Here is a 16,069-nt window from a genome sequence, read left to right as displayed (position 1 = left end):
AGATTCAAGTCCTTAACCTGTATCCTAAAACACTTCAATTTCTCTCCCACACACCACCATCCCCTGCCCCACACTGCCTCGCCTACTCTCCCATTCATATATAACACACAACACACTTTTTACTGTAGAGACTGAAAGCAGTGGTGTCTGGCAGTAAAGTGAATTTGTACAGGTATTTCAACTTACTTTGCTCTTTGACTTTTGGCAGCAGTTTATCTAGCACCACCATTTTGCCTCCGTTTGTAACCAAGTGCATGTCTGTTGTGTATGGCGGGCCAGGCTCGGCACCATCGAAGAGGTAAGGATGGTTGCAGCATTTTCGAAGTTGCATCAAAATATTCAACAGTCTCATTTTATCAGTCTTGCCTGAAGAGTTCAAGATGTCTATATCCTTCATTAAAATCTTTGTGTACCTGTGGTATAGCAACCATTTAAGCGTCACTTTTCAAATTGACATTTACATATAAAACAGATTACTACAACAAATTAATTTCATATGTGAGATAATCTGCTTAACAAGGTTATGTGTATAATTGGTAAATGGCTATAATATCCAGATCAGATTGCCTTCCGGCTGCGGCTAAGAACAAAAATTAACCATGTAAGAGTTGCCTTGCTACAAACTCTTTAGTTCAAACTATCTCCTATCAGCAACTAGGAATTATGTCATTCTAGTGGCTTAAGACAAAATGGAACTGAATTCCAAATGTATATTGAACAGAGTAGATCAATCACAATGTAAGAGTTCAAGAAAAGAAATTCAAAAATTCTACTGGAAAGAGTGATGGTATGAGCAGTTTGGAGAAGATAGGGTGTGGGGAAACTAAACTGCTGCAACGCAACATCCAATAACCTGGACAAACGTCTTTCCAAGCCTGCTGAAATTAGGAGACTAAAATACTGGATATGGTGGTTCCCATTTCCATGTTGAGGGAACAATTTTCTTTCTAAGCAGTACAAGTCAGGAAAAGGATTTGTGAGATAATCTAAGAGGTATCCTTTCTGGATTTGCCCGAATATAGAGTGCATAAGTCTATATGGATAGAAAATACAAAATACTTGGGAGACCCCACAAAGAGGTCCTAGGAAAGAAGTTACCTTCATTTCTGTGAGGCCCTTTTTACCATGGGCCCCTGGGTGCAGCCTGTGGATACTAAGGTGCATCCACTGTAGGTCATATGAGTTTGGTTTAAGGGCTACCAACTGTATTGCAATACAGTTGGATAACCTATTTATTATGTCTGTGACCTTGCACTGGACAACAGTAAAGGACATGAAACTCAATGTCAGGCCAGTGATATATGTTCAGCTAACAGAATTTTTATCCTGAAGCTAAAAAGTAGTTAAAATAAGTCTCTACAGACGTAAGGGACCTAGATGATGAGAACTGGACTGAGTTGAAGATGGCCCCCAGGGTCCCCGTGGTGTATATGCACCTGCAACTCACCCAGCTCAAATATTTTGACAGGGTGTAGTACAGCCCAACTAAGCTAAGACGAACGAAACATGAATTGGACTTTTGATGCTCGCAGTGAGGAAAAGAAAGAGGTCAATTATTCCACATGATCTGAGTGAGCCCAGTGATACAACACTACTGGTCCCAGATATGCGAAACACTATGTGGGGTACTGCGCAGGCAGATTGCCCCAGCCCAAAACAGTGCCAATAAGACTCATGGATGAAGGGGGAGGTAGTTGGACAATCGGACTTTTGAAACACTGGAACTGTTGGTAGCCAAACAGGTCATTGCTAGACACTAGAGCACTGAGAGGGCGCCCTCAAAGGAATGGACTCAAGGTATGGACCACTGTGCCCATGCGGAGGAATATGTACATAAATCTAGGGGCTGCATCCAGAAATATTACATGGTCTGAGACATGAGATGGAATTTCTAATATCAGGACTTTTCACGGTTGTATAGAATATACATCAATATAACTGTCCTTGAGGTAGTGATACGGAACCTGATGTGCACTGTTGCTGTACTTTTTACTATATGGTTATAAACCAATAAACACTGGTGGAAAAAATACGTTTAGACTCCGTAAACAAGATATTAGCCCCAAAAGGGGCAGAGATTAGGGCCAAGAGTTACATCAATGCAAAACTACAACATTTAGATCTGGCAAAAAGCCCGCAACAAATGCTTGATCCCATTTGGACTCTGCTTTCATTGTACCCAATGCATTCTGCAGGCTCTGTCTAATACAGAGCTTGACAAATGCAACCAAAGAAAGCATAGCATAGTATTGGACAGAGCGTCTAGAATGTAATTAAGAGGTACAAAGAAAGAAGGCAGTAACAAACCAAAGGAAAAAAGAAGGACAGTAACATTAATTAAGAAATACAAAAAACGCTTAATGCAACTTTCACATATAATTTGAATACACACCAAAAAAAGAAAAAGGGGAATGGCAGGGATGAACTAGTTACTTACCTAGTTACTTACGGATAGTCCAACTGCTGACTCCTCACCTTAACACCCCCCCCCCTCCCCCCTCCAGGCACCAGACTGTATCTGGAGAGTATTGTAGCAGTGCTCCTTTGCACTGCTGGGTGGAGTCATGCAGCGCCATACCACCAGTTAGGGCCGGAGAGGTGCCCTTATACAAGCACCACCCCTGAATGCTGCCCTCATTTTCTAGTCCTTTACCTTTCCGCATTCTCAGATGTGAGCAACAACTGTTGGTAACCCTGTGCTGAGTACTCACTTGGGCGCATTACAAAAGGTGATCTGAACAGATGGCTAATCTGGTCAATATAAAAAATAAAAAAAGAAAGCTACAGGAACCGATAAGCAGCCTCTAACAGTGGCCACAGCAAGGCCCGACTTGACCAGTGACAAACAGACCAAAATATCACGAAGAAGCTTGTAAGAAGTGGATGTGACGAGAAGATAATCACACAAACCTCAGAGTCCTTTATAGACCTACTTAATTGAAGGACACTTTCCTACCTGGAGGAGAGCGGGGACCAGGGGTACGGCCGGTCGTGGCATAGAAGGAGGCTTCCCCTCCCGATACGCCATACACTGGCATAGAGGGCGGCGGCGCCCGGTACACACTAGGCGCATCCGACATCCCCAAGAGGCCGCATTGGAGCTAGGGCCCTTTGTGCGCCTTTGCTATCGGATACCGGGTGCGGTGGTGTAGGAGACGGTAGGGGGGGGGGGGCTTTTACATTCTGGTGGAGTGCGAGACTGGCGCCTGTTGGATTCGGCCCCTGGCGCAGCGGCAGACAATCGGTTTACGATCGCATGACCCTCCTGCTTCCTGGACACACCGCAGCGAGCATGCCTCCTCTTCATTATTGCTACGGAGTTCCAATTGACTCCTCTGCCATCTTCATCCCCACACCATGTGCAGCGTAATCGCAGCTCACATGCTACTTCTGTCGCATGCTTGACAACTGGGGGATCCCCATTTGGTTGCGCTTTGGGCTCCGCTCCCCCTGCGGCTTAGCCCCCACAGCATGAGTGAGGACAGCACAGCCACGTTGGGTAGGGCATATTTACCAGCAATTCAGACCGAAGGCTCCCAGCAGCTCCAACCTGGCTGAGTCCTAAACATCCCGCTCTTTCCCTTCAGTACTATCGGCTGTAAACTGCAACATCAATACCTCACTACCCCTCATACATTACGGCACTCGTCCTGCTTGCCTCTGTGGTTCTCTGGATTCGCGGTTTAAGCTCAGTGCATCTTTCACACTCTACAACTCCATTACACCTATGCACGGCAGCATGGGCCGCAAAGACCCTAAGCAGAGAACTCTGCCCTTCGAAAAACTTGACGGAACAGAGGAAACGTCCTCTATGGTGGAGAATGCGATGGGGGCGGATAGAGTAGACTACCTCCCTTCTTTGCCTGCATTTATGCTTCAGGAGATGAGAGCAGGTTTCAAGGCACTATATGGTCGCTTTGACGCTCTGGACAAAAGCCTAGCGGACATGGGCGCCAAGATCCAAGCACACGACCGTTGCCTAGATGTTACAGAAGCCTGCATTTCAGACACTGAAGACAGCACGGCACAGTCACAGAAGCGCCTGGAAAGGGTGGAACACATCCTGAAAGAAGTCGCCATTAAGAACGAACACCTGGAAGCGCGAAGCAGGCGCAATAACATTCGCATTTTGGGTGTGCCGCAGACTGCTGCCACAGATAAAATGGACCTCTTCGTGGAGAAACTGCTGACTGACCCGTTTGGTAGAGATGCTTTCACTGCAGGGTTTGTCATAGAACGCGCTCACCGGTCACTCGGTCCCAGACCCAACCCTGGCCTCCCACCGAGACCTATCATTGCAAGAGTCAAACTTTCGAGACAAGATTCAGTTCTCCGTCTGGGCAGTGAGCGAGGGGGACAACTTCTGGCAGGGCTCCAAACGCTCTTTTTTCTCCCCAGACTTCACAGTGACGGTACAGGATGCCCACCGCAAGTTTAATGGTGTCAAGGTCACCCTTAGAAACTTAGGATTGAAATATGGAATGCTATACCCTGCCAGATTAAAGGTGGACATGGGAGGCCGCCCCGCATATTCGACAATCCTACAGAGGCGCACCTACAAACAGTCCAATAATGGCAGGATGACAGGGAATGGAGGCCCTTCCCCGCCACACAGCGGCTCCGATGCTAGTGTTGAACTCTTTTCGAACTTGGGAACTGGTTGACGTGGTGACACAGTTACTCAAATCTGATTATGTAGTAGATATGGGATATTACTGTACTGTTTTCAGTTACTGATCTGGCCGGCGTGGCATTGCCACCCCTCAAGGTGTACACCTTGTTCTTGTGTCAGTCGTTCTGGAAGTTCCCTTCTTGGGGTTCTTCATTCTTTCGTAAATTCAATTGGTACTTAAGATTGAATGTTACTGTTTGGTATTGCCTTACTTAGGTCGGGGTGAGGCTGGGTGGAGGGAGGAGGGAATTTCACTCTGGTTAGGCTTTCTGCATTATGCACAGCAATAGTCACTTTCACAATGTGCTTTTTTAGTTAGCTATTCTATTTTCGTACAATACTTATTGCACTTTGGTTATTGCACACTTGGGTAATACCACTGGACCCTCTGGTCTGTCTCTGTCCTGGAATGTACGAGGCCTCAATAACTAAGTAAAGTAAGTAAACGGAAAAAAGTGCTCAATTATTTAACGCGCCATAGTGTTGACATTGCCTGCCTACAGGAAACCCATCTACCCAAATTGGACGCGGCCCGCATGGCAGCTAGCTGGGGTCCACACAGATACTTCGCTAATTCTAGCGGTTACGCTAGGGGCGTCACCCTCCTTATTCATAAGAGGGTCCCTTTCAGCCTGGGCACCGTAGTGGAGGATGGGGAGGGCCATTTCATTATAGTTACAGGCATGCTCCTAGGTCATTATATAGCCCCGATATGCATCCATGTCCCGAACACTGACTCCCCCGACTTCTTTCACTCCTTACATACACATTTAGTGAAGTTAAAACCTAATAACAATGGGGGGAGACTTTAATCTGCTATTGGATTGGTCATTGGATAGCGCTCCTCTTCCCCAGACTCCAAACCACAGGCACGTCGTGCCTTACTTGATATTTGCAGACAACTCTCGTTGTTAGACCTTTGGTAGAAACATAATCACACTCTCACTCAATATACACATTACTTGGGCTACCATAACACATGGACTAGGATAGATTATTGGCTGGTCTCGTTGAGGATTGCTGGCTGGTTCCGAGCCCTGGAGACACTGCCACAAACATTCAGACCATTCCCGGTGCTGCTTCATTTATGTCCCTCGCCCTAGTGGCTTCGAATGACAAGTGGCGATTCCCGAGCAACGCTCTACGAGATGGTCTTTCATGCAGAGGTTCGCAAAGCCATAGAAGATTTTTTTACCATTAACACCGGATCAGTCTACACCTAAGCGACATTGTCGGAGGGTTTCAAGGCTTATATAGGGGCGTCTGCATTGTCAAGCACTCCGGCGTGCTGAAAGACCTGCGTACAACGCTCGCACTAATCGAACAACACATACTTGCTTTAGAACCCGAAATGCAGCGCAACGCCACTGCAGACAAACGGGGCAACCGTTAGCCCTTTTAGTAGAGTTTCGTGAGGGTGCCCCCTACCTTTGGGGAGAGGGACACATCCCTGTTTCTATTGCGAATAATTCGCCAATATTCAAGATGGACACTCCTATTCTGCTTACTAACTTTTTCGTCTGGCCGGCCACTAAAAAGTGGGGGGCTTGGACGTGGGATGGGGGTGGAAACAAAGGTACAGTTTAGGTAAACACAGGTGCTGGGGCCTGGTTAGCAGGGCCCCAACACACTCAGTCAAGTTAACATCAGGTACCTGGCAAAAAGTTATGAGGTAACCATTCAAAAAGAGGCACTTTGCTACAGGGGTTAAAACCCTTCTCAAGCAACAACCACAATCCTTGTCAGGTTGCAGAGTGGGCTGGATTCGTGGTCTCTGGCTGCTGCCAGAGGTTGCAGTTGAACAAATCCGGTGTTCACGGGAGAAGCAGTCTTTGGAAGTGAAGGCAGGCAGGTCCTCCGGAGTTTGAGGTTGCTGGCTGCAGAACACCAGGATTTCGCAGGAGCAGGTTCAAGGGGAGACAGGCCGGTAGGGCTGGGGCCAAGTCAGTGGGCTCTTAACACACATGAACCTAAGCAGCAGTCTGCCGGAATTTACATGCACATCCACATTACTCGTTTTTTGTTATGACTTCACATCAGTTATCTGAACGTTTTCTCTCCTGTTAAGCCTATAGTGCTCTCAAACCAAACCTCCCCCTCTGCTTTTAGAAGGAAAATAGACCCGTCGAAACACCCAAGGATATTTCACTGAGGTCACCACACTAGTTACCCATCAGTTGAGGCACATTACAGGTATTGGTCCAACATAAATTTCATATATCAACAAGTTGATTAGAGTTTTAAAGTACACAAACAGATCAAAGAATTTCATTAATTCTTATTTTTTATTTTTCTTTCTTGTATTGTCCAAAAATCATTACAACACATAACAGCCGACACGTGTTTCGTCCATCCGGACTTTTTCAAGGCTCATTGAGAAACAGAGTCTCTCCCCATGTTTATTCAATCAGAGATGGGGCCACTCCTCTTCTCATTAGTTCAGTCACAATGCTTAACCGGTCAGTATTCCATGAGTTCTCTTTCTTGTGAATCAAAAAATCCACACGCTCGTAATCGATTTGCTACGGCCAAGATATCACCGTCACAAGCAGGTAATGATAACCTTATCTATTGTGTAGTTAGATGCAAATCACGTTGGTCCTTTTTCTATGTGTCAAAAAGAATCCCTATCCCAAACAGTAATAGTGACGAACACTTGTACTCTTGTAGTCGTCCCAACATTAGTCTTGTTAGACGTACACCCCAATTAGGGTTAACTTCAAAACCCGGGTTGTTCAGGCAGGCCGCGATACACCTGTCGACGGAACCCGTAATCGCGTCTCGACTTCTGCACAATGTACCGGCCAAGTCAGTGGGCGTCTTCCTCTTGTTAGCTGGCTGCACGGGTGTTCGGTCCTTTTCTTCTTGTGGTCAGGCTGGATCTGAGGAAGCAAGGTTCGGAGTGCCCCGTAAATACTAGATTTAGGGGTGTTACAGGTAGGTAAGGGCAGGGACCAATGGGTCCCTTCCCTGGGGTGGTTACACCCCCTATCGTACCACCGCCCCGTGGGAGAGGGGCAGGAGCCTGTTCCTGGTTGGTTGGGTCACCCCATCCTCAAGATGGCGGGGACTCAGTTGTGCTTCACCTCCCCTCCCCTACCTGAGGGGTGGGGTTGGAAGAGGTGGGCACACCTCTTTCCCTCACTTGTTTTTCCCGCCGGCTCTCCTGCGTAAAGTGGGCGGTAAAACCAGTGGGGACCAGTTGCTGAAAGCAGCAAGTGGTCTGGGGAGGCTCACAAAGGCTGCATGCCTTTGAAGATTCCCCTTCGTGAACCCTGCCCATCCTTTGGGAGGAGGCTTGGCACCTCATCCCAGGAAGTGCATTTTTTCAGGCCCCAGAGAGCAGCAGGCTCTCGACCCAGGGGTCCAGAAACATGTCTGTTGGTGGCAACCTAAGCAGCCACTCAGTCAGGTCACTAGAAGTTGGTCGAGTTTCAGTCCTCTGTTGTGCATTTTACATTAAATCCCACACTGGCATCAGTGTGGGTTTAATGTGCTGAGAAGTTTGATACCAAACATCAGTCTTCAGTGTAGCCATCATGGTGCTGTGGAGTACACAATGACAAATTCCCAGAACCATAAAATTCTAATGGCAGCACTACACTTACAATGCCCAAGAATGGACTTGGGCCCTGTAGGGGTATAGGGCTCATGCACCTGTACCCTGCCAGAGGGGTGACTGATCTATGCCAGTGCAGTGGTTTGTGGGCATGGCACACAGATGTGTGCCATGTCGACTCTTAACTTTGTTCTGCACAAAGACACGCAGCCTGAAAAAAAAGTGTGAGTGATAGAGACCTCGAAGGGTGGCAGAATAAGTGCTGCAGCCCTTCTCTGGTCACAGTGCCCTGGGTACCTGTGGTACCATTTACCAGGGGCCGACATGTGGCCAGAGATGCCAGTTGGGTTTAGGCCTCAATTACATTTTAGGGAAGGAACATTGGCCATGGGAACAAGATTAGCAGGAACCCATGGTACACCAAGTCAAATAACGTCAGCAATTCAGCAAAACACAAAGTGGGGGCATCCCATGCAAGAAAGAGGGCACTTTCTTACAATATAGCTGGATCTAAACTGGTCTGGCATGGTGATAAAAAAACAATGGATTTAGGCCCAGATTACTGTACTGTGGGTAAATGTTTGACACTGCTTCAGTATTTTATCCTTTAATTGTTCTGTTTACAACTTTCTAAACGTAGAATGTTCAAAATTGTGACACACAAATCTGACTACACCATAATAGAGGATACTAAATTACAATTCATTTGTGTCCAAACCTTACATTCCTATCTGTCCCCATCAAAAGTTATTACTCATTGAATGTAATGAGGTAACCAGATTATAACCAATGGGAGAGATAGGCCTTACAGTAACAGACCAAATGGACGTATTTTTCCACTAAGCGGACAAGAGACTTAAAAACACGTCCTACTTTTAAAATGCAATGCACCCGGCCCTTTGGGAGGTTTAGGGCCTACTTTAGAGGTGACATTAAAAAGGAAGGTTTGGGCCTGACAAAGGCTTATTTTACCAGGTGGAAATGGGAGATTAAAACTGCATTACAGGCTGAAATGGAAGGCCTGAGATATGCTATACAGTGCTACCTTAGTGGGTGGCATGAGTGCTGCAAGCCCACTAACCGCAGTCAAGCCACCAGATCTGCCTGTACGCTGACCTTTGATTGACCTCACCTCCACTAGGATTACAAGAACGAACACACACACCCACCCCCAAAAGATTAGTGGGACCGAAGACTTTTGCCACTGTGAAAATGCCCAAAATAGGTATGGTTGGCCCCCGAAATGTTCAGCAATTCACACCCACCAGCTCGTACCGGGCCATAATGTGACCGCTCCAGGCACTCACTTCAGAACAGTCCTGGACCGGCTGTGTTTTATCTGAGAAGAGCCTAAAGCACTGGACCTGCTCACTCGTATACCTAGGACAATCTAGTAGACTCCAAGGGCAAGAAAGCAGACCTCCTGATCAAGCTACAGTGACACAAGCTACAAGAAGCCTTTCCTGCGACTGACCAGTGGCACCTAAACTAGACCCTGTCATTGGCCTCTCCCTGGCAACTTGAAAAGTTTTTAGGTGCCACCCCTGAGATCTTGGGGCATTAGAAGTGTACTGCGGTGGAGCATTGGGACTTTTACAGAACAAGTCAAGAAGTAAAATCTTTGAACAGGGCAAACCTGGTTGGTTTATAAGGTAAGAGCACCATCATGGTCAGCCTCATATTGCACCTAGGAACCAGTCTATCACGACCATTAACTAACGTCTGCACTTGGATTTATCCCTACTTAAGCTTTATACATTCATATTTCCAGGTCCCATTACTGGATTTTTTTTTATCAATGTATTAAATTTGACTCTATTCAATATGGGATTTTTATTGTTTTGCATTTAAACTTTATTACTGCTTCAGTACTGGCTACCAGGAGGTTGAGCTCAGGTTAATTTTGTGATTGAGACATCACCCTGACAACATAAGTGATTATTACATGAGGTGGCTAGACACCCAATTTCTAATAGGGTGACTCTTGGGAATTTCCATCACAGTAAGCTTAAATGTATAAATTACAAACACATTTTTAAGCATTTAGCAACTTAAAAACGCATACTTACCAAATAAAACAGAAAGGTATCAAACACAGAAAAATGCCCAAATAAAACAAATCACTGAAGTACTGTTCAGCTACAATAACAGTACATCAACATCAAATCAGCATTTAACCATGATCACTTATCACTTACAGCCACACAACAATTGCAGGAAACAGACTGCTTCCATAGTGGTGCTAGTTCAGTATGAACGAGAACAAAATTAAGCCAATTTCCTCAAAAAGCAAGAAACACACTAGATTAGACAGTGTATTTAATCCACAGTATGATTCAAGGAGCATATACAGGTCCTCTCTCAGTAGAGGGAAACGTACAACCCTGACTACTTCAGAAGGGATGGAAGAGAAAGACCAATCAGAGATAACTTACCTTCAGGCTCAATTTATTAGAACATGTCAGTCTACAAACTTCAATATCTGACTGGAAACAGTTTCCATTAACTTTAATTCACAGATTTCTAATACTACATAGACTATGGGTACATTACCATTCTCGTTGCATCTTGCTGAGTCCAACGTAGATTTTAACTTCTTTCTTTGGAGGTAAACTCTTCTCAACATCAGCTTTTATACGCCGAAGGAGGAAGGGACGAAGCACCTGAAGAAAGGAAAATCCATGCATCATCAAATGGTATTTATTTCGGCTGGGTTAACAAATTAATTAGGAGAAATTGCATAACTCTGCTACCGCAACCAGGTGTGCTTTGGGTGTTAAACTCTGGGGACCCTTCTGGATTTGCAAGAAAAGACAATTGCAAAGCCGATTTATAGCTGAAACGCTCAAAAAAAAGGGACAGATAAAAAGGGTAGCAGGGCTTTAAATAAGAGTATTCTGAACTAATCCAGTCAAGGAGTCCAAGAAACAATATTATACCCTGAGGCGTAATGCCAATAATGTTCAAACTAAATTCTGAATACATATTAATGGCGCCTGAACCTTCATGCTCCTTGTTCTGAAACCATTCCTCAGCCACAGTACTCAGCCCAATAAATATATAAAAACATGTCCACCAGGTTTCAGAATAAAAGCAAACTGATACTGCAGACAAACATTTAAGTATATCTAAGTGACAAATAATAATGTGGTTTTCAAAAAGTAGATCACTTTCACAGTATTAGAGCCATTGTAACTTGTTGGCATGGAAGATACTTATGTGAAAAAGACCATACATTCTTTGTTGAAAAAGCCAAATGTGTCTACTTCAGATAAATCACAAAGCAGCAATGCATTCCCGCCGTGCAGGGATCTCCGGGAAAAAAAAAAAAATCTAATTCAACTTAGTGGGTTAGAAGGCATCTAGTAACACCTCAATTTTATTGAGTTTTACATAAGTAAAGTAATTTATTTTGCAACTCCCAAAACTCACCAAATGAAGACGCTCCACCAACTTCTGATCCCCAAGACAGTTGTTGGTATCAAACCACGAGTCAAAATCCTAAAGTGATAAAAGTGTTAAAATCAAGGATTGACTGTTAAAATAGTAGTTGGAAATGAAAAGAATTTACCATTCTAAAAAAAATGATTGCGTAAATACCTCTATTTTAACAATGGATGACAAGCTGCAGTTTTTAAACTCACCTGCCTGTCTTACAAAACAACCTTTTAGACAAGAGCATTAACTTGAGGCAATAAGAATAAGACAAATCTGCATTCAAATATTTTACATGTCGATTGATCTTAGCAAAACTCACAAAAATGACACTGCTACTTTACCATTACAAGTTTGTGTCAATTTAATCACTAAAGTATGTAGGGCAGTAGTTACCTCTGAGGAGTTGAAGACATCTGGCAACAGAAAGTTCAAAAGTGCCCAAAGTTCATGCAAGTTATTCTGAAGAGGAGTTCCTGTTAACAGCAAACGGTTGGTGGTTTTGAATTCCCTTACAATTTCAGACAGCTGTAGTAAAGAAAGAATAAGATTGGAGCAGCTGGTTCAGTCTCGCAAACAGACCTTGTATCAAATGTGAAGTGATTTTACTAAAGTAAACCAGGCTTTAGGAAGCTGAGAAGCAAGACCAATGCATGTGCAGCCTAAGAGTATTAAGAGGGTGTAGGAAGCTGGCTCTGTATAGGATATTGCCATTAGGTGGTAATACCGTGAACAGAGTCTGAAGGTTCCCCAAAAGTGTACAGGGCTCAATGTAAAACCCAAAGTGCTCTATTAGTGGGAGTGTGGGCGAGCAGCCTTAGGCCTAAAACTAAGACTGGAAGACATTTATTGCACAACATTGATCAATAATGGACACAACTCAAGGAGGAGATCCAGAACAATTTTAGGAAAATTATACTATGTACTTTCTTTTTAAGACCAAGGTCTTTGCAATCATGGAAGTACGCTTAAGATAAATACATTTCAGTCGACAGTGTAATTTCAAAATAGTTCAATATTATCCTGTGGAGGAAAAACTATTAGGTGGTGTAACAGGCAAGTACGACACTTACAGGTCAAGTTCAGTCTTTGGGTGTTTTAGACTAGCACTGGGTGCACTTCAGTCGTGTGGGACTGGGGGCACCCAGAAGGTGCGGGGTTCAGTATCTACGCTGAGGTGGTCAATACCGGCAATGAAATTTACCCTTGCGGTCTGTGGAGGGCAAGGAAGCAGAATGCTATTCAGCGGACCGCGAACGCAGCTACTGTCGCCAGTAGCAGGCTGCTGTGGATCGGAAGGAGGCGTTCCGCCATAGGACCAGCAAGGAGCAGCTGTGGGCGTGCCGGCATAAGAAGGTGCCGGAGGAGGCAGACAATGCCACTTGCAGGAGGATACAGGCTCTCGGGTACAGAGGTGGGCACAGTGTGGGTTGTTGAGCCAAGAGGATACCTCAAGGTTGCCGAGGCCATCCAGCTGGGATGCTTCATCCTAGAAGGGCAAAGTCGAATCAGCACAAGTGCCAGTCCTCTACCACTGTAGTCGTGAAGTTCTTTGGTAGCAGTGAGTCGCGTCGACACAAACATTGGTCCTCACCGCAGCGCTTCTTCTACCAGCGGACGCAGGGGGACTAGAGCCTCTAGTCCGAAGGGAGGTTCTTAGCCCTTTGGTGAAGGTTGGAAGGTCTCCGAGGTTTCTTGGAGGCCTTGCACGGTTTCTGGAAGAATGGCAGGCCCAGTGGTTGAACCGGTGGCAGGTGGTGAGGGTTTTGCAGTATTTCCTGCAGCAGCTCAGTTTCTGGTCCGAAAGTGGTAGTCTTTAGTCTAGATGTGGCTCGTCAAGTCTAGTTTCCAGGTCTGGGGGAGCGACCTACATAGAAATTTGGGGGCGTTTTAGGGGAGTAGTAGGTAGGGCCAAAAGGAACCTTACCTGGGGTGACTACATCCTCAATTATGCCACCGTTCTGTGGCAGGGGGCATAGACCTAGCCCTGACTGGAGGAATTCCCTCATCTTCAAGATGGAGGGGACTGTAACGTGTGCTCAACTTAACCTACTCCTCAAGAGGGGCGGTGTTGATAAAGATGGGTACACTTCCTAACCCTTCTGAGTTTTTCTGCCCAAAGTGGGGGTGTAAACCGGGGGCTGCCATCTGGTGCTAGCAGCAGAGGTTGGGGGTCACATTACAAAAGGTAGTAGGCCTTTGAAGCTTTCCGTTCGAGCACTGGTCCATCCTGGGGGGAGGAGGTTTGACACCTCTACCCAGGATGTGCATTGTTTCTGGTCCCAGAGAGCAAAGGCTCTCCACCCCGGGGCCCAGAGAGAGGGGCTGAGTGTGAGTGAGAGGAGGGGCTGAGTGAGAGGAGGGGCTGAGTGAGAGGAGGGGCTGAGTGAGAGGAGGGGCTGAGTGAGAGAGAGTGAGAGAGAGTGAGAGAGAGTGAGAGAGAGTGAGAGAGAGTGAGAGAGAGTGAGAGAGAGTGAGAGAGAGTGAGAGAGAGTGAGAGAGAGTGAGAGAGAGTGAGAGAGAGAGTGAGAGAGAGTGAGAGAGAGTGAGAGAGAGTGAGAGAGAGTGAGAGAGAGAGAGAGTGAGAGAGAGTGAGAGAGAGTGAGAGAGAGTGAGAGAGAGTGAGAGAGAGTGAGAGGGTGAGTGTGTGAGTGTCAGGCTGCCTAAACCCAGTCAGTGCCCACACCAGGGTCAGTAGGTTTTAAGGGGGCACCTCCGAGTACATGTCTCAATTCGCACACTGGCATCAGTGTGGATTTATTACAAGGAGTGGTTTGGTGCCAAACACTCGGGTCCAGTAAAGCCATCATGGTGCTGTGGAACTAAAGTTTTCCAGTTCCCAGCCCATGTACTCTTTATGGCTTCACTGGCACTTACAATATTAAAGAATAGACCTCAATACTGTTGGGCATATCTGCTCATGCAGATATACCCACACCTGGGATATAGTGCACCCTGCCTTAGGGCTGCTAAGGCCTGCTAGAGGGGTGACTTGCCTATATCATAAGTAGTGCTAGCTGGCATGGTACACAGGCAATGTGCCATGTCTACTTGATCATTTTTTCACCTCACAGGAACATGCCAGGGGCAGTGGCATGGTCCTAGTGAGAGCGGAGGGGGGCAGGAGGGGTCCCAGAGGACCCTCTTCAGCCTCCAGGCCCTAGGTACCCAGGGTATTACTTACTAAGTGCTTACGGGTGGGGGGGGTCAGAAAGTAACAATTGTGGACATGTTTTTAGGGAGAAAACACTAGTACTGGGGACATAGACACAAGGGACCCAGTAATCTACAGTCAAAGTAGAATTTTCTCACAGTGGGTGAGAAACACAAATTTATAGAGTCCCTAGAACCACAGTAAATAATTAGCATGAATAAGCCAGAGTGCAGATAATAGAGTAATAAATGTTCAAAGGGCTGGGGAGGACACTGGAGAAGTAGAGCCAATGTCTTCTCTAAACCATTATAGCATCTGACTAGCCATTTCCACAAAAACGACTTTGCAAATTTGGAATACTAACTGAATTAATAAAGGGGGGGGAGGGGGGGGCGGGGGGGGTCTTCATTTCAGAGAAGTCCAGTCACCACCACCACAACTGTATAAATACCCTTGAAGGATATAGATGCGATTAAATCCTAATGACAGTGTGGTGCATACAAATCCGTTTGAAGGACCATTTGTGGCAATACGTGCGTCTGGGGGTCTAGTGAGAGTGGCATAGACTACAACACATCCTTCAACATAAACTGCCTAACCATCATAAACCAAAGAGTTTCAAAGTAGAAGTCATCACCACAACAAAAAGGACTCCCACGATTAAACATTTTACAAAATGCAGCTAAATTCAAGTCTTTGCAGAAACTGGTGATATTCTCTGCACAAACTATACTCCAAATAAAATTGAGCTCCAACTACTACAGAAAACCAGTAAGCATCTGAACAATTCAGAATAGTCCCATTTCAAGGAAGCACAAAAACAAACTAAGCCCTTCTGCAACTGAATTTCAGAGTACAGCCTAGGTTTGGGGATGCATGAAACTTGAGCAACATAGGATTTCAAGCCAGTGCCAATAAAACAATGAACAGAGCTACCACATTAAATTACCTTCGATTTTTCATTTTTAATTCGATGAGCTTCATCAATAACCAGATATCGCCAGTTAAATTTCTTAAAGACAGACTTCTCCCTAATGAGCATTTCATATGAGGTGACGCAGACATCCCATTCTCCTGGAAGTAATACGTCCCGAACAAATGCAGCCTGTAGAACAAAGAGGCATAGGTTACTTTTCTGGGGCGGGGTATAAATCATTAGCCATTTTAAAACATGATTTATCTATATGATTTTAAAGTCCATGTGTCTTTAAAGATCTTGTTGGCTGCACTAGGCTAAACAAGGAAACAG

The 16,069-nt window shown here is 45.5% G+C and overlaps 1 protein-coding gene across 1 annotated transcript in view; it reads right to left on the bottom strand.

The window, feature by feature from the left end:
* The window catches only part of SMARCA5 (SNF2 related chromatin remodeling ATPase 5), a 433,972-nt gene that overhangs the window by 327,313 nt on the left and 90,590 nt on the right, over positions 1 to 16,069 (bottom strand). The window contains exons 7-11 of the mRNA XM_085641606.1: positions 15,770 to 15,925; positions 12,063 to 12,194; positions 11,664 to 11,732; positions 10,785 to 10,894; positions 187 to 413 (exon numbers count right to left, since the gene is read on the bottom strand). Of these exons, the coding sequence (XP_085497732.1) occupies positions 187 to 413; positions 10,785 to 10,894; positions 11,664 to 11,732; positions 12,063 to 12,194; positions 15,770 to 15,925 (694 nt within the window). The remainder of the gene's footprint in view (positions 1 to 186; positions 414 to 10,784; positions 10,895 to 11,663; positions 11,733 to 12,062; positions 12,195 to 15,769; positions 15,926 to 16,069) is intronic.

This window comes from Triturus cristatus, chromosome 2_2 (genome assembly GCF_964204655.1).
Source record: "Triturus cristatus chromosome 2_2, aTriCri1.1, whole genome shotgun sequence".
Taxonomy (NCBI): Eukaryota; Metazoa; Chordata; class Amphibia; order Caudata; family Salamandridae; genus Triturus; species Triturus cristatus.
Note: the sequence above shows the minus strand (reverse complement) of the source record. Positions and strands in the feature narration are given on the sequence as shown.